Source organism: Balaenoptera ricei, chromosome X (assembly GCF_028023285.1).
Source record: "Balaenoptera ricei isolate mBalRic1 chromosome X, mBalRic1.hap2, whole genome shotgun sequence".
Lineage (NCBI taxonomy): Eukaryota > Metazoa > Chordata > Mammalia > Artiodactyla > Balaenopteridae > Balaenoptera > Balaenoptera ricei.
The window spans coordinates 114852794-114875975 of NC_082660.1; the positions used below are offsets into that span (position 1 = coordinate 114852794).

Sequence of the window (23182 nt, forward strand, 5' to 3'; positions counted from 1 at the left end):
GCAGAGGACACACAGGTGGGGCATTACTATTTGTGTGAGGCTTTGCTAATTTTTTGTCTTGGTCAGTTTGAGGTTTCTGGGTCTGTTCTTTAAATGTTCAGGGTCATTTCAAAATCATTAATTCCAGTGGGCCACTATAGATAAAAACGAATGCTTGAGCTCTGGAACGTGTAGCCAGTGCTTTTTCAGAGAATCTTGAATTTGAAACAGAGGTAGGAAGCAATGTAGCAAACAAGGGTGCGACAGGGGAATTTGAATCCCAGCTCTACTACTTAGTGTGTAAATGTGTGACCTTGGAGAAGCCACTTCATGTCTCTAAGCCTCAGTTTCCTCATCTGTAAACTGTGAGGGTGAACTGTATGAAATTGCCATTTCATTTTTGAAGATCCAAATGTTCAAATATCAGCAATTTCATATTCAACGTAATAAAAAGATTAAACCGAATAGCATATTTTAAGACAATTTTTAAACTGTAAAATGCCAAAGATCGTTTATGATCAGTCATAACTGTTGCTACTTCAGAAAATATGCATATGGATTATATTATGCTCCACTTAATAAGAGCAGCTAAATCAAATCAAACCTCTTTCCCAAATTTTGCCAAAGGCCTTCCTGACTCAAGAGTCAAGGTTATGATAGCCACAGCCAGGTCTATCACTGTGAACCAATATTACTGACACTGTTTAAGATCATTTAAAAATGTCCTGCCCATAGATAACTAATAAGGACCTACTGTATAGTACAGGGAATTCTACTCAATACTCTGTAATGACCTATTTGGGAAAAGAATCTAAAAAAGAGTGGACATATATGCACCTATCAAAGAAGGCAGCATTATCTCTCTGAGAGATGTGTGCCCAGTACAATATGCCATTCACTTCTTACCTGGGTTGAACGGTAAATTATTCTAATACAATATCATATTCTGTATATGTATAACTGACTTACTTTGCTGTACAGCAGAATCTAACACAACACTGTAAATCAACTATACTCCAATAAAAATTTTAAAAAAAATTTTTAATTAAAAATAAAAAAATAAAAATAAATTTTAAAAATTTAAAAATAAAAATAAATAAATAAAAAATACATTAAAATGTCCTGCCTTACTGCAATAGGTATTTAACAGAAAGTGACCCAAGTAATTTCCAAGTGGGCCCCTAGATGTGTATATGTGCATGCGCACACACACACACACACCACACACAGAGGCACACACACACCCCCTCAGCCATCCTCCTATCTCTCCTCAAATTGACCCAAAGCTGTATTGAAAAAAAAATAAGAGTACAGAGTTGTACAAGAAGTATCCATAATGGGGCTTCCCTGGTGGCGCAGTGGTTAAGAATCCGCCTGCCAATGCAGGGGACATGGGTTCGAGCCCTGGTCCGGGAAGATCCCACATGCCGCGGAGCAACGAAGCCCGTGGGCCACAACTACTGAGCCTGCGCTCTGGAGCCCACGAGCCACAACTACTGAAGCCCACGCTCCTAGAGCCCGTACTCTGCAACAAGAAAAGCCACCGCAATGAGAAGCCCGCGCACTGCAACGAAGAGTAGCCCCCGCTCGCCGCAACTAGAGAAAGCCCGCGTGCAGCAACAAAGACCCAACACAGCCAAAACTAAATAAATAAAATAAATAAATTTATAAAAAAAAGAAGTATCCATAATGGCACACTTCGAAGTATCAATTATAACAAGTCCAAGTACTACATAGGAGAAGAGGCGGGCCAGCGAAGCAAGGAATTTTACTAGCAGTTATTCAAGTTCTAGAAATCACAGCTGGCAATGGGTCTGGGTCAAGCAGGCTAGGCAAGGTAGAGTCAGAACAAAAGGCAACAGGGAAGGTGAGGGCAAGTAGTGGGTCAGAAACCTGATAAACAAAGAGTAATCAAGAGGCCACAGATGATTGAAGCCAGAATAAGACAGAAACTGGGAGCTCTGTAAAAGGTAGAAAAAGTAGCCAAATATCCAGAAACTGAGAGATATAATAGAGGACAAATTACGATTCAAACAAAATAGAAATGTCAGTCTGGGGGGGAGGATCTAATTTAATTGGGCAAAATGTCACCTCGTCTCTCATCTGAGGAGATAGCTGGGCTTGCTGTGGACGCAGGGATCAATGCTGTGGCGTTGCCACACTGGGGCTTACCGGAGAAACAGAATATGGGGCTGGAGTGAAGACAGAGAGGGTTAAACAAAAGACCACTTTTCATAAAGGGAGGGAGGTTATTGATGGGAAAGAGGGCTCTCTATGCAGCGAAAGGAAAGCATCTAGCATTAGAGGAGGTACACAGAAAGCCTGCACACACACACACAGACACACACGCCTCTGCCAATCAAGCTGTGAAGATTCGGAATCTCTCTGAGGAGCAGAATATGATATTGTATTAGAATAATTTACCGTTCAACCCAGATAAGAAGCGAATGGCATATTGTACTGGGCACACATCTCTCAGAGAGATAATGCTGCCCCCTTTGATAGGTGCATTGTACTGTGTCTGTCCAGCACGCAATCTGGGTCTTTTTCTTCCTTCCTAAGTCTGAACTTCATTCTCAAACAAACTGACTGTAGGGAATTTCAGTAATGACCTGACACCCTGCTCTAGGCTTTTCCTGCTCTGAAACGATTCCCTCTTTGGGCTCTTTGTTCAGAGACATATTAGTGTGAATTTACATTTGTTGGATTGCATTGTTTCTTCGTTCGTTGTAGCATTCTCCAAACTTGGGATTTTTGTTCACTGCATCGTCTTCCGGCTCATTAATGTAAATAATAAAGAACCTGGTTTCCGATGCCATTCCCTTTCAGAGCCATATTAATAATTCATTTCCAGCTTGACAGAGTCCTTTCGGCAGCTGCTTTGTTCAAGGCTTGGCTCCTCACGGTGGCGATAGGTCAATTGTCTTCTGGTGAAATTGAACCAGAGGGCCAGAGAAGGGCATTTGTATTCCCCACGTGTGACCATAGGGGATTAATGGTGTGGGGAAAAATGCACCGAATCCACTTCTAAGGCTCCCTCTGGAGACTTAGCCTCTTGTTCCCGTGTTCTTTCCGAATCTGTTCTTTTTAGCATTAATTATGAAGACAATGAGCTCAGCGCCCAAGTGTAGGAGCTGAATTCCTAGTTACACACAGGGAACGAAAGGTCTGTTTGTTGGTCAAGATATCTTTTCTCTTTTCTCTTGGAGGAGAGAATGTAATGGTCTAGTGAGGTCAGCTCAGAGTCCCTGGGGCATGCGATGGTTTATGCAGCGTCCTGTGCGTAGTAGGTGCTTGGAGTTCTGTGGGCTGATTGACTTAATTATAGTACCTGGCTGGGGCAAATGTTCCAGGGACAAGGATCCATAGGGTAATACCCACCAAAATCATCACCACTCCCCTTTTCCATCAGATAGTCCTCTGGAATACTGCGTGAAACATGTAAGTCTACAGAAAATTAAAGTTTTGAAAAACCATAGACAGGGGCGTGTAAAAGAGCCAGTTTTAGACTGAAAATAATGGGCTATGTGACAACAGGTGAAAACATTCTAGAGAGACAGCAGTGACCCTTTGCCATGTGCTGCCGACAGAGGAGGCAGTCAGTCACCTATAGAGCGTGAGGAAGAAACAGGATGGGGAAAAGCTAATGGGGGCTTTGAGTGATCAGAGAGCAGTGTCCAGTAGCAAAGTATTCAGGGAAGAGGCAGTAATCCTGTCAGGGCAGCCTCCAGGGGCTGCCCCAGGAAAGCAAGGTGCACCGACTCTGAATACAGAACTGGGAACTGGTTTTAAGACGGTCGCCCATGGCCTTCCAGTCAGCCCAAACCATTCTTTGTTCCCTGGGTGAATGGGAGTCCACCTCTGAGTATATAAAATAAAATAACATAACAAAATAAGATGAGATTGAAAGTGCTAATCACTGGAATCAAATTCATACAGACTAGAAGAAAGAGGTGAAAGCATGGTTCCTTGAATGATACATGTTTAGGGAGAAGAGGTGCTGGGGGATCTAGCCCTTTAACAAGACACTCATCTTGACACCCTCATTTCCCCAACAGTCTCATCAGGCCCTTTTATACCTCTTCCCTTCAAAGCATTCAGAGTCCTGCTCTCTACTAGGTGGAAGGGGTGATAGTATAATTAGGTTAAAAAAATTGCTAGAATGGGTCACACATCCCCCAAATAAATGTAACATCCTATGGTATGAGAGGCAGCATAGTTTAACGGTTGAGAGCACAGACCCTAGAGCCAGCCTGCCTGGATTTGCAGTCCTGGCTCTGCCATTCACTGGCTGTATGTTCTTGGGTCTCTCTCTCTCTCTCTCTCTGTTTCCTCATCTCTAAAATGGGGATACCAAAATTAATACCTACCTCAAAGTGTTGTAACAGGGAATAACTATCTATAGTTAACATCTCTAAGGCCCCTAGTGCCTAGCATACAGTAAGTGCTACATAAGTGTTTATTAAATGAAGTTAGTTTATTAAAAATTGCTTTTGAAAGTTCTTAAAGGATGATCTTTAATGATGGGGTTTAAGTCACTACAAGAAAAGCATATTTTGGAGCACTCCTCACATCACATTGCAGGGATAACCATCTACCACTGACAAGGCCTTAAAACCCTTACGAATCTATTCATCCAGGATGGATTGACTGCCCATTGCTATCCACTTTCAATGATTCTTTTGCCATCCAGTGAACACATCCAGGACACAAGCTAAAAAGCAAAAGCTATGGTTTCTATGCCTCCGCATCTCCAGACCTTTGCCTCTTGTCTGCCTTTGCAAAGTGCTTTCAAGCTGAACACAAATCAGATTCAGCCCCATTAACAGCACCGCAGACAACCGCTGAGGCTCATTTCTTGGCAACCTCCACCCTTCCACTCACCTCCCTGTTTCCTGCTGAATCAACTCATGCTCCAACCCAGGTGGTTAAGGATGTGTCGGTAGGTCACCAGCATGGATCAATCTTTCACAGTCTGTAGGGCTGTGAAAGAAGGGAGGATATAAATGAACTAGACATCAGTCCTTGTTTGTATAAAGTGACCAGTACAACAGGAAACAAAACCCAATGCTATATGAAAAGATTTTGTCTCATACATAATAAGGCTCCCAGTGGGCAGCCTGACACCAAATGGATAGCTATAAAAAAGTTATTGCTTCACTGTGACCTGAGCAAAGATCAAAGAATGATGAAATTGATGGGATTTTAATTCTTCTGGTTTGGTACCAAATTAAAAATCTTATGAGAAGCGGGAACCTAGTAGAGCACACTGAGAACCAGGGCTTTGTAAGTATTTTGCTCCCACTCCTTGACAAAGACAGATGACTGGTAGAAATAGGCAGAAAACTAGATTACTCACATTTTGAAGACCCTCATTTGGCAAACCTTTTGGATATAGATATTGAATCAGGTTTAACCTGAAACAAAATCGAGACATCCTTTTCATCTTTACTTTGTCCCCATCCCTTTGTCTCTTATATTTCCGGTACTCTTGTATTGATCCCTGGCTTTCTAAGAGTCCTGTCCCCCTAAATTTGTCACCTCAGAGAAACCTGACTTTTTCCATCACTGACCCATGTATTGGCAACTCCCCCCTATTTTGCTCCCCTAATCTAGCCTATATCCTATTCTTTTGTAATCTGTTTCCTAAAGTATTAGTAATTTAATGAACAAAACTGTTGAGGTATCAAAGACTGAAAATGAATTAGTGTTATCCTATTTGGTATGGCGGAGACTGTTAGCTGTCCTCCAAAATCTATTCTGCCATTTTTTCCTGGTAACATGACTAGACTACATTTCCTAGCCTCCCTTCCAATTAGATGTGACCGTGTGGTTGAATCTGACCAATGACATGTGAGAATCACTTCTAGGTACCACCTCCAGGCCAAAGCTTTTAAGAAAAGGGTTTGACTCTTTGGGCTCACTCTTCTCTTCTACCAGCTAGGTGTAGATGCCAGTGAGGCCTTGGGGGGTTGAGGGGCCACAAGATGGGGAAAATTCAAATCTCTAAACAACTGTGGGGAGGAGAACCATTTTGCCAGCCTGAAAACTCATACAGAGTGTGAGCAAGAAATAAACCATTGTGTTGAGACATTCCATATTTGGTTTTACTCATTACCACAAACGAGCCTAGCCTACCCTTACTAAGACACCTGGAATATATGCATTTTTACAGATGTCTGCTATACACACAATCCCCTAACTCAAAGAGCTGAATCTCTAACAGCAATAGATTTCAGGTAACACTGATAGAGATTTTGGGGATAGAGCTTTTGGCAGTACCCATCATATCATGTACAAAGACAAATCATAGATGCATTCAACCACAGAGGATGATGGAAGGGGAAGCTGGACCAAAGCAAAGACCCATTAACTAGGCTAGGTACTGAGGAAACCTGAGCAGAATATAGAGATTGGCCTCAGCCAGGACAGTTGAGATTTCCAGAGCAGTGTCCACAGCTTCAAACAATGGTCAGAAGGAGGAGATCCAACCCAGCAACAAGAAATTCTAGGAGGCGCCAGCTGCAGGAAGATGGCGGCTCGGCCGCGGAGGCATCGCTCGCGAACTGCAAAGCAGCCGCGGGGTGACTTTTGTGATGGCGCTAAGAAGGAGATTGATGAACCTTCTCTTACGACTTCCATGGAGTGGGACACGCAGGTGGTGAAAGGGTCTTCGCCACTCGGCCCCGCCGGGCTGGGGCTGGAGGAGCCGTCACCCGGCCCGCGGCTGCCATGGTGGCTGCAGCCCGAGAGGTGCGCTGTGTTCCAGTGTGCGCAGTGCCACGCCGTGCTCGCTGACTCTGTGCACCTCGCCTGGGACCTGTCGCGGTCCCTTGGAGCCGTGGTCTTCTCCAGAGTCACAAATAATGTAGTTTTGGAGGCTCCCTTCCTAGTTGGCATTGAAGGTTCGCTCAAAGGCAGCACTTACAACCTTTTATTCTGTAGTTCCTGTGAGATTCCCATTGGTTTCCATCTGTATTCTACTCAGGCTGCCCTGGCTGCCTTGAGAGGCCACTTCTGCCTTTCCGCTGACAAAATGGTGTGCTACCTCTTAAAAACAAAAGCCATAGTAAACGCATCTGAGATGGATATTCACAACGTACCTCTACCAGAAAAGGTTGCAGAGGTTTTGGAGTTATCACCAAGCTGGTGATAAGGGCTAGGAAGGATGGAGACTAGAAGCAGTGATGCTCAGCAGTGGCTGGTCTTTTTCCACATGAAACTTTGTATCTGTCACCTTATTGTGCTCTAGCTGAAAGAGAAGATAATGTTAATGCATACTCGCTTAAATTCACTGATGAAGATTCTGAAGGAAGTGACTCCTGACCAGTCCAAGCCAACAAACTGATCCAGAATCAAAGCTTGAGAATCATGTTCAGGCCTTATTGCTGTCTTCAACAACAGGTGCTGTTTGATCACTTCTCAAGAAAGATCAGTTTCAAGGATGGATGGGAAATGTGGTTTATTCTGTTTACCTCTAGACTGATTTTCCAAGTGATTTGTGAAGCTGTTTCTGGAAGATGAGAAACTAAGGAGACTTCTATCCAGGTTTCATAGCTATTTGTCTTAAGAATTTATTTTAGCTTCTTATCAATTTCATAGTATTTATTTCGGAAAACATTTTGACTGCAAATTTAGGGATTAAGAGGCAATGTCCCATGAGTGCTCTGATCTAAAGATGCATGTTTGGCCTGAAAATAGCATTGTACTTATGTTGACTATTATTCCTACATGGAGCAACTGTCATATGAATACTGAGAAATCATTTTTTTCTTATGTGAAATACGGGTACATACATTTTCTGTAGGTTATGTTCAGTAAGTTAACTGCATAGTATATATTTATCTTTTCCCTTTTCAGTTGTAAACTGAGCTTAACAGGATAATAATGAAAGGAATGGTAAAAACATCAAACATTTACCGAAATGCTGCTTTCTTATATTTTGCTTTATGTAGCACTGTGGCTCAGTAGCTCATCATATTATTCATTTAATAAATATTTATGAAGTATTATGCTAGCTGCTGGGGATGAAAGATAAGCAAAAACAGCTACTCTGTATCCTCAGTTTATAATCTAGTCAAGAGATGGACACTCAAGTAACCACATGAAGACATTTAAAATTACAACTGTAGTAAGGGTTCTGAAGAAGAGGGACATAGAGATATAAGCACATATAGCAAGTAACTGACCTGGTTTGGGGGTCAGGTAAGGCCTGTCTGTGGAAATAATGTTTCAGCAGTGGTCTGAAAGATGAGTAGGCGTTTAGTAAGCTGACAGAGCAGTCTATACAAAGGCCCTGTGAGGCCCTTAAAAAGGCCTGTAGGAGTTACCACGGTGTCCAGAAACCAGAGGATGCAAGGCCTTGTCGGCCTTCCGAAGGATGTTTGTTTTTATCCCAACAACCTTGAAGACTTTTAAAGGAGGCCTATGACAGGATCAAATTTTCGTTTTCAGAACCTCATTAGGGTTGTCCTATGGAGAATGGGTGGGAGGGCGGCAAGCAGACCACTAAGGAGGGGCTGGCACTAGCACAATCAAGAGATGATAGCCAAGTGGTGGTGCACAGAGAAGTTAATGTGGTTCCGATGTGGCTAGCAGATTTTTTTTTTTGCTGCGCTGCGCAGCATGTGGGATCTTAGTTCCCTGACCAGGGATCGAACCCGCACCCCCTATATTGGAAGCGCAGTCTTAACCACTGGACCACTGGGGGAGTCCCCAGTGGCTAGCAGATTTAATAGCAGATGCTTTCCATTTTAGACTGCATATAGGATATTTTCCTTTAAAACTATTTGAGAGAAAATTCTGGCTCACTTTATGCTTTTGAGTTGCAAAATTTGGTTAGGTAAGGGTGAAGCCTCTGGCAACCAGTACCAGAAAAGCTCTTTCTACTCCTAAAGAATAAGACCTAATCATAATACTATATTGAATCATCCTGGGATTTTTATTGTGTATTGGTATGTCTGCCTCAACGTATTTCCTTTCTTTAAAAAGCTGTTCTTACGTAGCTATTTTCCTTAACCTCTGGATTTGCTGTTTTGGTAGACTTTCAATAGAAAATTAAATGCTTGAACTTGACATCAAAAAAAAAAAAAAAAAAAAAACAAGAAATTCTAGAAAGGTTCCAACCCAGAAGTCAAGCATAGTGTCTGTCAGCATCATGACTTGTCCATATCTTGCCAGTTGATAGGATACCAAGGAGTAGGCTGGGGCAGAGTCTAGGGAGAGAAGATTGGCAGGAGGTAGGCAATGTTCAGGGTGGGACACAGTCCTAGGGGGAGACAAGGCAGAATTACTAGATAAACTGTATAGTGGGAGATTAAAGCAAAAGTCACCTAGAAAGGGGGATGAGGAGCACTGCAATTCGGGGGTGGAATGAATACATAAAGCTCACTCCTGGCTCAGTGCTTCCAGCTCCATTAAATAGGTCTGAGGTTGGTGGTATATTTTCTGTCATTTTAAAAATTGATTTAGGAATAGGGTTGGGAGTGGTCTGGGCTGCAAGTGGGGCCTGTCAATAGAGGACCAAGGCACTATGGAAGGCAAAGGCAAGGGGAATGTGGGAGGAACTGGCAATTTAAAGATCCAGGTTTCAGCTAATGTCAGTGCTGGGCAGCAAACCTTCGTATTCGTCGGAAAGGCATGGCTAATGTCAAATCATAGGCAAACAATTAAAAATGCATAACATCGTCTTCATTAAATCGGTACCATTAAAGACCAGAGCTATTAGCACATTTAAGCATGCATGACTAGTACCTCTCTTACCGGTGAATGAGCAAATCCTCTTTGTCCTTGCAAGATTCCATATTAGCCAGATTCAGAGAATTATCCAGCTAATATTGGCCATAGCCAGAGTTGGGACTTCTTCTGTAGAAATTGCTGAAAAATAGGCTTTCGGTCCCATTTTGCAATAGTGATCATTTCTGACATTGGATTGTTTGTTGTACATTTATTATCTGTCTCCCTCTGAGCCCTTTCACAGCAGCTAAAGTACTCCCTCTCATGGTCTCTAGGATTCACTCACAACTAACAACAGGGCATTGTTCTGTTGGATTTTTCCTCCGCAACACTTCTAACAACCCTCGAAGCCAGAACCCTGACAGCACTTAGCTCAAGCTTTGATTTAGCTCTTTGGGTCCTTTTTTTGCAAAAGAAAAAAAAAAAAAAAAGAAACTGGTATGATCTGTATTGGAAGTTGGAAAACACACACACATACAAATATACGATGTACATATAACATGCATAATAGCAACTTCGCTCTCCCTGATTCTAAAAGACTTTGCTCACAGAACATCTTGCAAAATTCAACTCAATTTTAAAATGCTGTCTTGCCGATTTGGAGCGGGGTAATATCAGTGGTGCCTTACACAGGAAGGGGAATTGCTGTATCCAGTCACCATAATAAGGAAGCTGAGTGCACAGGGTGATGTGACCAGCAAAGGCCAGCCCCACTGTACAAAGCCCCACAATTCCAATCATTCATGCCAAAGAGGTTGTGAGCGCCAGGAAAAGAACTTATAGGCGTTTCCCCTTGAGCAGCCAGACTTGTAAAGCTTCTGTGACCGCCCCCCTCCACCCCGCTTCCCCACTGATCAGGCCTTATTTGTCTTTCCTGTACTCTATGCATCCTTTCTACTTTACCCCAGAGCTTGTGGTTACTGTCTCATCCCTAAGGTGAGCCCCATAGCCTCTTCCTGCTTTGTTTCCATAACCATACTTCACTCCACCACAGAAAATCAGTAACAAGAACCAAAGCCCTCCCCCTGAACACCACAGCATTGCTATCAGTTTAAAACAGCGGTTTTCACACACCAGTCTACGAAATAATGCTGGGCTGGGCTGAAGTCTCACTGATTTTTTACAAAATTAGAAAAATAAGGTCAATGTAATGAGAGTTTGTCATAAAGCTAAATGTATGCAAATAAAAGGACTGTCCTTTATTCCGGGGTCAATCCTTCTTACTTTCACTGTGGGGCGAGGGGGGCATTAAAGTGCCCTTTCCTTTATTTTCCTAAATACTATAGTGATAGTAATTGGTGCTTGAAATTCAGCTCGGTACTTGCTTTTTTTTTTGGTTGTGTGTTGGTTTTTGTTGTTTTTGTTTTTACTTTGCAAAAATAAAATAAAATATCTGGGAGAGAGAGATAAGAGAGAAAGACAAAGACATTAACTAGTTTATCAAATTAGCTCCTTTAAACATTCCAGGAATGAGATTAGAAGGTGGCGGTGGGAGGGAGGGAGGACGGATCTGTTTCAGTGGGAGGAGGAAACAGAGAGGGCCAAGGATGGCAGACTCAGCTTAAACTCCGCAGGTGAGGTGTTTTTTAAAAACTGGGCCCTGGGAGGCAGTGAAATGAGGATGTGGATAGTCGCAGAAGAGGACTTTTTTCTGATTTTATATTGAAGCCCAGCTGCCCCTATAGCCCTCTCATTTGCCCGATTACAGTGACTCTCAAAACTGCAAATTGGGATATGTTGCACTGACATCATTTGGAAATAAGACTCAAATTTTATTCTGATAGCAATTAAATTCCCAATTACCTGGAAGGCAAACACAGTTACACAAATTATCGATGCGGGCTGACTAATATTAGAACTCAAATGGTGATCACTTCAGAACTAGGCGTTTTACATCTCCTTTCCTTTTTTAAAGACGGCACTGAAATTTAGCTGAACTGGACTTTGTGAGTCAGCGGACTAAACTCCATTAATATTCTGAATATAAAATGTTAGTTTCACTTATCTGAAAATTGATCTTCTCCCAAGACTATCCCCCTTAATCTTTTTCTCCCTCTACTTCTTCATAAATGTATTATCTAATTCCGTCACTATATTATTTATCATCTATTATCATTTATTAATTCACTAGCACTATCATATAATTCAGCAATGGAATTTTTGCCATAATGCTTTTTGGTACATTTGCACACTGAATAAAACCATATTGATTCTTAAGGATTTTTATGCTCTAGAAATGCTTGCTGCAGACAAATTTGCAAACAAATTTTTATTTGGTTTCCAAAGACATTATTTTGACATGATTTCAACTGATGCCAACAAATCAAACCAAGCTCTGCAACAAATGCCTTCTTAATGGGTTTTGCGTTATTTGTTTTAGTTGACACCATTTATTATAATTTAACAGCATTTTCCTTCCTAGGAAAGTCCAAAATCAATAAAAAATGGTGACATATGTTTGTATTTATTTGGAAATACAAATGCAACCAAAGGGCTCTGTCAGTGTACGATTAATAGAGTACAAGATGTTGTGGTTTGGGGGCATCTGATTGTCTGTCTTGTAATGTGAATTTTGAAACAGCTTGGGATTCCTGCCCCTCGACTTTCAGGTTAGGATAGAATTTCACATTAACAATACATCACCTTGGATATGTGGTTTTCTATTTCAATTTGCTGCAATGTAGCTTTATCAGTTCACAAGGTGGGGAGGGGCCACAGGTGGGATGAGGAGAACAACAAGCCGATAATAAAATATTAAGACAAAGAAATAAACACATTTGAAAGGTTATTACTGTGAGAGATGCTGAAACTGACATATCTGTCTTTTCTTCCAACTATCATGGCACACAGTCTGGCAATGGAAATCCCAAAGCCCAAGATGGGGCACAGAGGTTCAACATCAAGTTCTCCTCACAACAACCCTCTGGCCTTCATGTTGACAGTAGGGAAATATGATTAAGAATTCCAAGGAGAAAAAGTATCCTGCTCTGGGTCTGACTGCCAACCCCTTCACAAACACATTTTCAGGATCTGCCTGTCCCTTGACCCAGGTTCAGTCCCTTGGTTCTCTTCTGCAGACCAGGTACAAATGAAATTCTATCATAGAATTATAACATCTCATGGTTAGAAGGATCTTAAAAGTCATCTAGTTCAGTGGCTCCCAAAGGCTAGTCCAGTGACCAGTGCCAAATCCTAATGAAATTTTGCAGGTCTATGAAAAATCGGGGCAATGTAGTAGAAAGCTACATTTATTAATGGACTTCGCTTCATTCTATTTTTGAGGTATGAAATGATGATGTACAAAACGGTAGGTTTTTCTTTTTCCTTAGTGTCCTCATTAGAGTGTGAACCTTAATTTCTTGTCTCAGATCTCCACGGGGAAAGAGCTCCACTAAAATAATATTCCTCCCTCTCTCACCCCTCATTTACTTGCCTCCATGGGAGAAGGAATGAATTATTTGATTTAATAAGTTTGAAAGAAGGAGCTGAGCATCTTCAACTTGGCCCCTTCTGAGTTTCTCACTTTCTGGAGCCATCTTGTCCATGGATGTTCTGCGCCAAACCGTTGTCCAACTGGAACAATGGCCAGGTGGATAAGTTGAGCAGGGTTGAAGTATTACCACAGCCACTTGGCTGCAGATCTAAAGCCCCAATCTCCATTTCTGCTTTATCTGTGCTAGCAGTGATATTTTATCTTCCAGCTAACTCCTGTATCTATACCTCAATTAAGAGCTAATTGCTAAAACATAGAACACTTATTATGAACAAGGAACTGTTCACATGCTTTACACTTGAGTTAAGTATTATTATCCCATTTTACAGATGAGGAAACTGACACACAGAAAGTTTAAGGAATTTTACTAAGGTTATTCAGCTAGTAAGTGCCACAAGTCTATATTCAGACTCAAGCAGCCCGGCTCCAATTTCCAATGGGTTTCAGACTCAGGAAGAGAAGAAAAGTGCTATCCATTGCCAGAAAAGTGTTATCTCAAAAATCTTATCAGGCCTCACTTGGTTAAAAAAATATTAAAAGCTGGAAACCTATATCAGTACTTTCAATTTTTTGTTTAATCTTCACTAACTAGTCAGAGATCCAGTACTGTACCAACAAGTGACTGGCTCCAAGCATTCATGCACTTCAAGGATCGCTTCTCCCTCTTCCTGCCCATTGTTCAGCCTGCATCTATGTACCTGAAGACCTAGAATAAGAGGAAACACCATCAAGGCTGCCTTTTTCTTGCTAGAGCAGCTCCAATTGATAGAAAATGTTTCCTTGTATTCAGCTATAATCTGTTCCTAGATTTGTCATAAGTAGCCACACCACAAATTTAATCCCTTGTGGATAAAGCAGCCCTCTCTAAACATTTTTTTTCACTCCTAATTAAACATCCTGAGTTCCTTATGTCATGCTTGGAGTCCATTCATCGCACTAGCAATCCTCTTCTGAAAGGACTCCAGTCTGATTATATCTCTTTTTTTTTTTTAAGTGGTTTTTTCTTTAAATCTATTTATTTATTTATTTATGGCTGGGTTGGGTCTTCGTTGATGTGCGTGGGCTTTCTTTAGTTGCGGTGAGCGGGAGCTACTCTTCGTTGAGGTGCGCGGTCTTCTCATTGCGGTGGCTTCTCTTGCTGCAGAGCATGGGCTCTAGGCGTGCGGGCTTCAGTAGTTGTGGCTCGCGGGCTCTAGAGCGCAGGCTCAGTAGTTGTGGCGCATGGGCGTGTCCCCTGCATTGGCAGGCAGATTCTTAATCACTGCGCCACCAGGGAAGCCCCTGATTATATCTCTCTAAAGGATGGTGTCCAAAAAGGATTCTAATACTCCAGGTGAAGCCTGGTCAGTAAGGATTAGAGTAGGCCCATTTCCTTGCTAGTTTGGGATTCTATACTTCTATAAATATCCCCTCCTTCTCTTGTCCTCCAATTTAAATAAGTGATTCTGTCAGTAACTGAATCATCTGGAAGCCCATGGCCCTGGCCAGAGGAGTTTCCAATCCTGACTATTATCTTGAAATCAATGACCAACCAGTTCACACGTGACAAGAAGGTCAGAGGTCATTTATACCCACATATATGTCTGATACCACCTGGCACTTGGCTCCTGACCCAGGTCTGCCACCAGTCCATTTTTCCATGGTTGCTAATGTTTGATGCTGACCTGATCTGACAATTGGTCTTGTCATGCCCTTTGGTTTCCCTGAAAAGGGATCTTGTCGAATACCAGAGGAGGCTGACAGTGCCCTCAGGTCTAACTGTCAGCAAGCATTTTCTCTATTCAGTTTTCTTATTTGGTCTGCGCCTTTGGCTGCTTCCGTAAAATACCAAAACATCCAACTTATTCTGTCAATAAGTCAGGCAATTCAATGGATGAAGATTAGTAAAGCCAGTTGTTTATCAGCACATAGAAAAGCATAGTAGTCCAACTGTAAAATACTTAATAGTGATGTTAAGGTAAATTTATAGAAGACAGATCCTTAATGAATTGGGGAATAGTTAAGATTAGTAGGAATTGTTCCTAAACTTTGAAGGTTGATGTCATGAAAAGCAAATATATCCATCTTCCCACAAAATTTCTCTTACTGCCACAGTTGAAAGTACAGTCTTAGGCTATAGAAAATGCTGATATGACCCAATCTGGCAGGTCTTAAATTCTTATAAATGCATGAGAAAGGGACAAAATAATTCAGAGAAAGGATATGAAAATTCAGAATTCATAAACTAGTTATATCATTGAATGCCTGTGAGGCACCTTTAAAAAGCCAGATTCATCCATGAATCTCAAAGCATTTTCTAATCATCAATTCATAAATTCACATAATGCCATAAGGAAACAGGGCAATGATAAATTATTATTTTAAATATAACAACCCAAAGGTTATGTAGCTTGTCTACAGATAACAAATATGACATTTAGAAACTGAAACACGTGAAATAGATTCTCAGTCCTGCCTTTTATCAATTTATAAAGACTGCATGGCCTTGGTTGCCTCAGTAATAAATCAGTAGCTATTTAGGATTAAGTATTTGGCTTTTTTTTCTAACTAGTTTATAAATTAAACCATAAGCCACATGAAAGCATTTTGACAATGTTGTTAAGAAGGAGGTGATAGAAACCTGAGCTTTAACTAAAATGATTCCTTGTTTCAAACAAATTCACTTTGCCTGAGTTCTAATTTAGATAATTGATTTAAAAAGTTTATTTAATTTACTTTTTGAAGTATCTAAGGGATTTCCATGCTGGAGTACCTTGTGTTAAAACATAGTACTTAGTGGTGAGATATAGCATCACACTACACTTTCTAGATACTATTTTGACCCATAGAAAGAGTGAAGATGTATGCTCAGGAAGTCACCCAGGCTTAGGATAAATCCGTTTCCTGAAGAAGGCTAAGAGGATCAGTGGACCTATGGCAGAAGGGAGACTCCAAACAAAATACCCCCCCTACCCTCAAATAATCATGGCATCAATGCCATCTAAGAGATGTCTTCTTGGTACCTACCTCTCTCAGTATTTGTAACATGTTCTATTTGGCAATGGGGTGGTACACATGAGAACACATCTTCAGTGTTCTAATGTGATGCAACAGTAAAACAGGATTTGTCTTATAGTCAACATTGTTAGAATACATCACTTTGGTCAAGTAACAGATACCAATAGAATGTTGAGATTAAAGAAATTTGCTGTCCCAGTGCCTTTCATGTACTGAATATGAGTTTATTCCTAAAAGGAATGCTTAGTTTAAAACCTGAAGTTAAAAAAAAATGGCTAAAGAAATTTGGGGAGGAGAAGATAAAAATGACAGCAATAAAAAGATGCTTAACCAAACTGAGTTTAAAAAAATATTTTAAGAATAATTATTTTACTCTCTCAATTTGCTTATAATTTTCATGGCTGAGCTTTCTATGAAAATTGTACCTTTTGGGTTCTGTTCCAAACTAATTGCCATTTATTATATCCTGCAGCTATTCATCCTGTTTACCAGTCCTGTGGATCAGTCAATAGGCCCTTTTAATTTCAATACAAAAGTTATACGGGAATCAAAGTTTGGGATTACCAAAAGCTTTTCCCTTCCCCACCTGGAAACCACTTACCTACAGGTATGACTGAAACTCATTGAGGTCAATTGTCTCGTCCCAAGACCCTAAGGAAGACAACTTTGGCCTGAGGCCCTTCCCATCCTGCTGCCCAGGCTCTACTCCCTTGTTCCTTCTATGACCTTTTGCTCTCTGCCTTCCTTGAGTTCGTGCTTCTCCCAGGCTGCTCGGGGGCTTCACCTTCCCTTTTAACCTAATCACCTCAATAACCCTTTCCTCTTTTTTAAAAAAATTGAAGTATAACTAATTTACAATGTTGTATTAGTTTCAAGTATACAGCAAAGTGATTCAGTTATACATATATATATTCTTTTCCATTATAGGTTATTACAAGACATTGAGTATAGTTCTCTGTGCTACACAGTAAGTCCTCGTAACCTTTTCCCCTTGAGTGTTCTCTTCCTTCAGGGTCTTGCCCTCTGATTTTCAGGATGAAGACAAAATATCCTATAATGGAATCCCCTAGTAAGGGGATTTAACATAGTCAAGAGTTTCAGCTCCAGAGTCAGCCTGAAATGCATTAGAATCTGTCATGTGGTCACTGAGGGCTTGGTGGGCACACCAGTTAACTGTCTTAAGCCTCAGTTTTCACATATCTAAATGGGAATAATATTATACTTATATGACATGGTTGTTAAAAGGAATCGCTATAGAAAGGTAAGAAAGTGCCTGATTCTCAGATTTTTGGCTTGAATGTCTGAGTTGGAAGGGAAGGTGATGAGTCTTGAGGATATATGGTTTATGGTGCCTATGAGTCACCAAGGTAATGCTGCCCCTGTGTCAGCTGAAAATATTGGTTTGGAGCTTAAAATAGAGAAGTAAGAGCCAGAGATACAGACACAAAAGTCATCAGACTACGCTGATACTGTGGAAATGGATGGGATTGCCTAGGGGAAAGGTAGAAAGTGAGGAGTACAGAGGATTTTGGTCAGGGCTCTGAAGAACAGCAACAATTAAAAGGTGGTTAGAGGACTTCCCTGGTGGCGCAGTGGTTAAGAATCTGCCTGCCAATGCAGGGGACACAGGTTCGAGCCCTGGTCCCAGAAGATCCCACATCCCGCGGAACAACTAAGCCCGCGAGCCACAACTACTGAGCCTGTGTGCCACAACTACTGAAGCCCATGGCCTAGAGCCCGTGCTCCGCAACAAGAGAAGCCACCGCAATGAGAAGCCCGTGCACCGCAGCAAAGAGTAGCCTACACTCTCTGCAACTAGAGAAAGCCTGGGCGCAGCAACGAAGACCCAACGCAGCCAAAAAAAAAAAAAAAGAAAAAAAATAGGTGATTAGAGGAAGAGGACCCAATAGGGGAGACTGAGGAACGGCCATAGAGAAGAAGAACCAGTAGGGATGTGGTGTCAGCAACCAAGGGAGGAACTAATTTTCTAAATGGATTAGTTATCAGTGTCAAATACCACAGAGACATGTCAGCTGAGAGGAAACATACTAGTTTACTGAATTTGACAGGTAGAGTCAGGGACTTTTGCCAGTGTTGTTTTGTGGAGTGATAGGGGGAGAAGCATAACTCTTAGACACACATTTTGAAAGACTGTAAAATTCTTTTAATGCATATCCGAAGTGGTTTCTCAGTAGACTACTAGAGTATGTTTCCGTTAGAAGTGATTGACAGGTGCTAAGCGGACAGTCCGGGAGATGAGTGCCCGACCGTCTGGATGGGCTACATCTACAGAAAACAGGTAGGAAGGGAGCTTTGTTTAAGCAGATTAAGCAACAGCTAATGACTCTGGGAATGTTGCCTCTTACTATGCAAAAGGAGAAGCTAGTTTGTGTACAGTGTGGTTAATAATGAATTAAAACTTTAAGTCTCTTGCTGCGCACACTGATTATAATATAGTAGAGGATTAAATGATCATGTTTGTTTTAACCCAGATTTTAGCCCACCCAAAACAGTGAGGTCCATTATGTAAACTGAAGCATGTTAATCTGGCATAGAGAGAGTCAAAAGTATCTTTTCTTTAATTCAATGGAAACTGTTAAATAAATAGGGCTGCAGGCAACACAGCTAAATTTTATAGCCTGGAGCACTTTCCCTTAAGTGTTTGTTGAGCGAACTTACACAGGAAGCTAGCCTAAGCTTGTTGAAATGAAGAAGTCATGTCTTAGGAGGAGGAGTTGAGAGAACAAGGGATATTTAGCCTTGAGTCACCTCAAAGGAACAGGAGCACTTCTTCAAACACGTGACACATGGAAAAAGGCTGAGAAAGCTGTGAACCCCAAAGTCATTCTAGGACCTATGGGAGAACTCTACATAAACAGAAATTTGCACTCCATAAAGTTCCCATTATTAATAGCTGTCCCATGATAGATAGGCTCCCTCAAGGGTTAGTCAATTCCCCACCACCGAAGTACCCAAGCCATAGTTAAATGGCCACTTGTCCCAGATGCAATAGAAACAATATAGCTGGATCAGTTCAGATTCTATTCAGTTGCATATAACACAAAGAAAGCAAAAACTATATATCAGAAAATAAGATAATGGCTTAAATAATATAGAGAGGTATATTTCTCCTTCATATGAAAGAGGTTTGGAGGAAGGCAGTGCAAAGCCGCGGGGTGACTCCTTGGTGTCCTCACACACCCAGGTTCCTATCCTTCCATTGAATCATCCTATCACTTGTCTTCCACCCTTAAGGATTCCTCGTGGTTCCTTGGAGTTCCAACCGCCACGTCCTCCGTGTCAGCCTGAAGAAGGAGGAAATGCAGACAAACAAAAAGGGGCCCCTCTTAAATGTGCCAACTCCCTTTTAGAAACATTCCTAGAAGTCCCAGATGAAACCACTGCTTCCATATCACTGCCTAAAAGTTAGTCTCATGGCCTTGGCTAGCTGCAAAGAAGGCAGGAGAGTAGGATCTTTCATTCTAGGTAGAAAGGTATCCATCTGAAAATTAGCATTTTGGATCTAAGGAGAAAGAGGAGAAGGGATATTGGGGTAGGCGGTTGACATCTGTGACATAACAGCTATCTGATGAGCCTGAGTTGGATGAAGTTTAAGATTCTTCCCACCCCTTATATGCACCTCCACCTGTGTAACCAGCTCCCTGCATATCATCGCCTCTGTTTTAACCGCTCAGAGCGGTTGTCTTGTGTCTGGTTGGACCCGGATTAATGCTGTGCCTGAAACAACTAATCTTACTGGTTAAAATCGTCTCTCTTTTGAAAGTCCCTGAGGGAATAAAATATAGAATGAGGATGTTTTCGTGAAAATAATTAGGCAAGGAGAGATGCAGACAGCCTAGGGGTATTTCCTCAGTAAGAGAGGAGAGCCATTAGAACAACTATTCATTCAAATACCAAATATTTATCTAGCATGCACCATGTGCCAGGCACAGTTAGACACTAGAAATACAGTGGTGAACAAAACAGAGTCATGGTTTCTGGCCCCACAGAGCCTAGAGTTGGTAGAAGAATGAGCCATCAAAGAAGTATAAGTAAGAAATTAGAATTGAGGTTGGGGACCTCAGTCCAAAAGCCAACTTCAGTAACCTGATAATTTGGCCTTGGCCTTTGCCTTCATTCATGAAAGTTGGAGCACAAGGGCTATTTAGAAATGTCCGAGGAACACTGACCTTGAAACTCATCCTCTCTGGGCCTTCCTTTGTGATTCCTTAAAAGGCAGTGTTGTTCTGTGCTCACAATTTTCCAGTCCTGCTTTCCATAATCCTTGCCTTGCCTTGTCCTGGGTTATGCGGCACTGTGTCAACCCATTGTAAATATTGCTGCATTTGCAAGTATAATAACAAATTCCATGCAACTTCGCCTTTCCATATTGTCTGACAAGAGGCTATTATTGTTTTAAATTTGTACTTACATACTGTAATATTTGCATTTTGCATTTAATCACTGTCACATTTTAGTGATGGGAAGTGGAGCTGGGGACGACAATTGGTATCCTGTATTTTGACCTGAAACAGTACCTAGAGCTGGGATGTTGCCCGGACCCATAGAGCCTTCAGTGATTCATAACTCAATGATCTTAATGTGTCTGTTGACCTTCTGGATAGTTCAGTCATCACTGTTTTGTGCCTAACTTGCTTGAAATCTAAAACTACTTTATCCAAGCAAAGGGAAGCAAGCACTGTATTTTTCAAAAGTCTCCATCTTAGATGCCTTTGACAACCTCTTCCCAGTCACCTTTTCTAAGTATGTTGACTCCTCCCGTTGATGCTCCTTGTTTATCTTCTTCAGGAATAATACACCAGTTTGGACTTTATCAGTGTTGCTTATTATATTCTCCTGTCCTTTCTCAAGGGTTCTCCATCTTTCTTCAGCTGAATTGTAAGCAATTCAAAGACAGGACCAGGTCTTTTAATTTATCTTTGGTCAATGACACTATATCCCTTCTCCCTTCTTTCTGCTTCTGTTACTCTTTTGGTGAGCCTGAGATTTTACCCAATCTCCCTACAACACCTCAACCTTCCTACCCCTAGGCTAGGCCAACAACTAACCTTGTGACCTTGGTCAGGTTGCTTAGCCTCTCAGAACCTGTTTTCCCGTCCCTGTAATGGATTTGATACCTATCTCTTAGTGTTACAATGAGAATGAAAAGAGAATAACCTTTCAAACACTAGCGCCTGGTCCAGAGCCTCGCACATAGAAGAGATTTCAGTTGCTTTACTTTTCCTCTCCCTGACCCACACACCACCCAGAGAAACTGTTCTGAGACCCACACCCTCAGAGTCCTATCCTCTGTTAATATGACCACGCTAGTGAGTTTAGTGCATTTCTCCTGCTACATAATGTATTTATATTTTAAACGGAGTTCCCCCTACGGGAATGGCTTCAGTCTCAATTGAACTGACACCTGAGCACACTAATGAGTTCCCTTCCTGGTATTTTCTATCATTGTTCCCTGCTGCATTCAGAGTCATAGCACTTAGCGCAATTTGAAGTCAATTACTTCCTTCCCTTACTGTTTATCTCTCCCAATAGGCTGTATACCAAGGGCAGAAACCATATCTGCTTTAATCGCCAAACAATTTCCAGAACCCAGCAGAGTGCCTAGTACAGAGCAGACAATAAATATTTGGGGGATAGATTGACGGATGGAGGGATGGAGGGATGAATGGATGGATAGACAGATATAAGTGGAAAAATTAATCGAATAAGTAGAACACTATGGTAGAAATTTCAGGCTCACTGGAAGGATGGTAAGAGTAACATTTGGGGGCAGACAGGTTATTTGTCACCTCAAATTGTATGGAGACAGACTTCCTTGAAGAGGAAGGGTTAAGAAAAGGGTTGACTGGAGCAAATGGATTTGTACAGATAGCAAGCAAGATACATTTTGAGAATTTGCAAAGAGGATATTGTGTCTAAAGGCACAGGAACTCCTAAACCATAATGCTTATCATCAAATACTTTTCATACAAAACACCAGAAGAGGCCTGACATATAATTTATTCTGCTCTTTCCTTTGTCTCTCCTGCCCAGAATTTAACATGAAAGCCAGCTGCTTGGACCCCCAGATTCTAGCAAGAGTCCTTAGCTTCTGAAGTGAAAAACACACCACGAACAACCTATCACGGCTGAGGCATCAGAAAACAAGTTAGGTTTTTGAGTTGTCAGGTTGAAAAGGATTTGCAAGCCCCTTCCCACCTACTCTATGCTACGAAGATGGATTTCCAGAGGCTTGAGAGAGATTTGTACTGTGGCTTCGAGGTTTACAAAATGCCACCATCCGAGGAGTTTGAATTATTCCTCCCCTGTATTTCATTTGTAATGTACCTTTGCCAGCATAAAAAGTGTTAAAAGGGCATTTGGAAAAAAGAAAAGGGCATTTGAACAGTAATAAGGCCCTTAACACTTATGAGCAGCTATTTCCCTTGCAATGCAGTTGTGCCGAAGGGAAATAACCAGTAACAAACTGGGTTAACACCTTGTCTTCCAAAATCGAATACCACTTAGTTTTAGTTAGGAACCAGTGCCCAGAGTGATTAATTCCTGAAAGATGAAAAAATGTGGATTTTCAGGTAAACATTTTTGATCTAGTCCTTCTCTCCCCTACTCCCCTACCTACTCCTTACTCCAAGGGAGGAATAATTCACTCAAGAACCCCCCAAACTGGAGAACCCATCAAATTTAGGGTAAAATGCCTATGACTCAAAACATCTAGGTGAGTCCGTTCACAGTTAAGAAAATATCTGAATTGTGTAATACTTTTTCCTGGTCCTTTTTAAAAAATTGAAGTATAGTTGATTTACAATGTTGTGTTAGTTTCAGGCGTACAGCAAAGTGATTCAGTTATACATACATATATATCTATTTTTTAGCATAATATTTTAACTTAAAGGTTTTTGCTTTCAAGCAAGGGGCAGTAGAGTGAAATAGTTAAGAACATAGACTCTGGAGTCAGGA

At 41.4% G+C, this 23182-nt stretch overlaps 1 protein-coding gene across 2 annotated transcripts; it reads left to right on the forward strand.

Moving 5' to 3' along the window:
- Nucleotides 1-6505: 6505 nt before the first annotated feature.
- On the forward strand, nt 6506-7327 carry LOC132357689 (protein Mis18-beta). Of its 2 annotated transcripts, XM_059911360.1 has the most exons (3): nt 6506-6899; nt 7023-7105; nt 7232-7327. In XM_059911360.1, exons 1-3 carry the CDS (start codon nt 6512-6514, stop codon nt 7325-7327), a joined length of 567 nt encoding a protein of 188 aa, XP_059767343.1. In that variant the 5' UTR covers nt 6506-6511. The 2 variants fall into 2 exon arrangements, with proteins under 2 accessions (XP_059767343.1, XP_059767342.1); XM_059911359.1 differs by having other exon boundaries at nt 6506-7105.
- Nucleotides 7328-23182: the final 15855 nt, after the last annotated feature.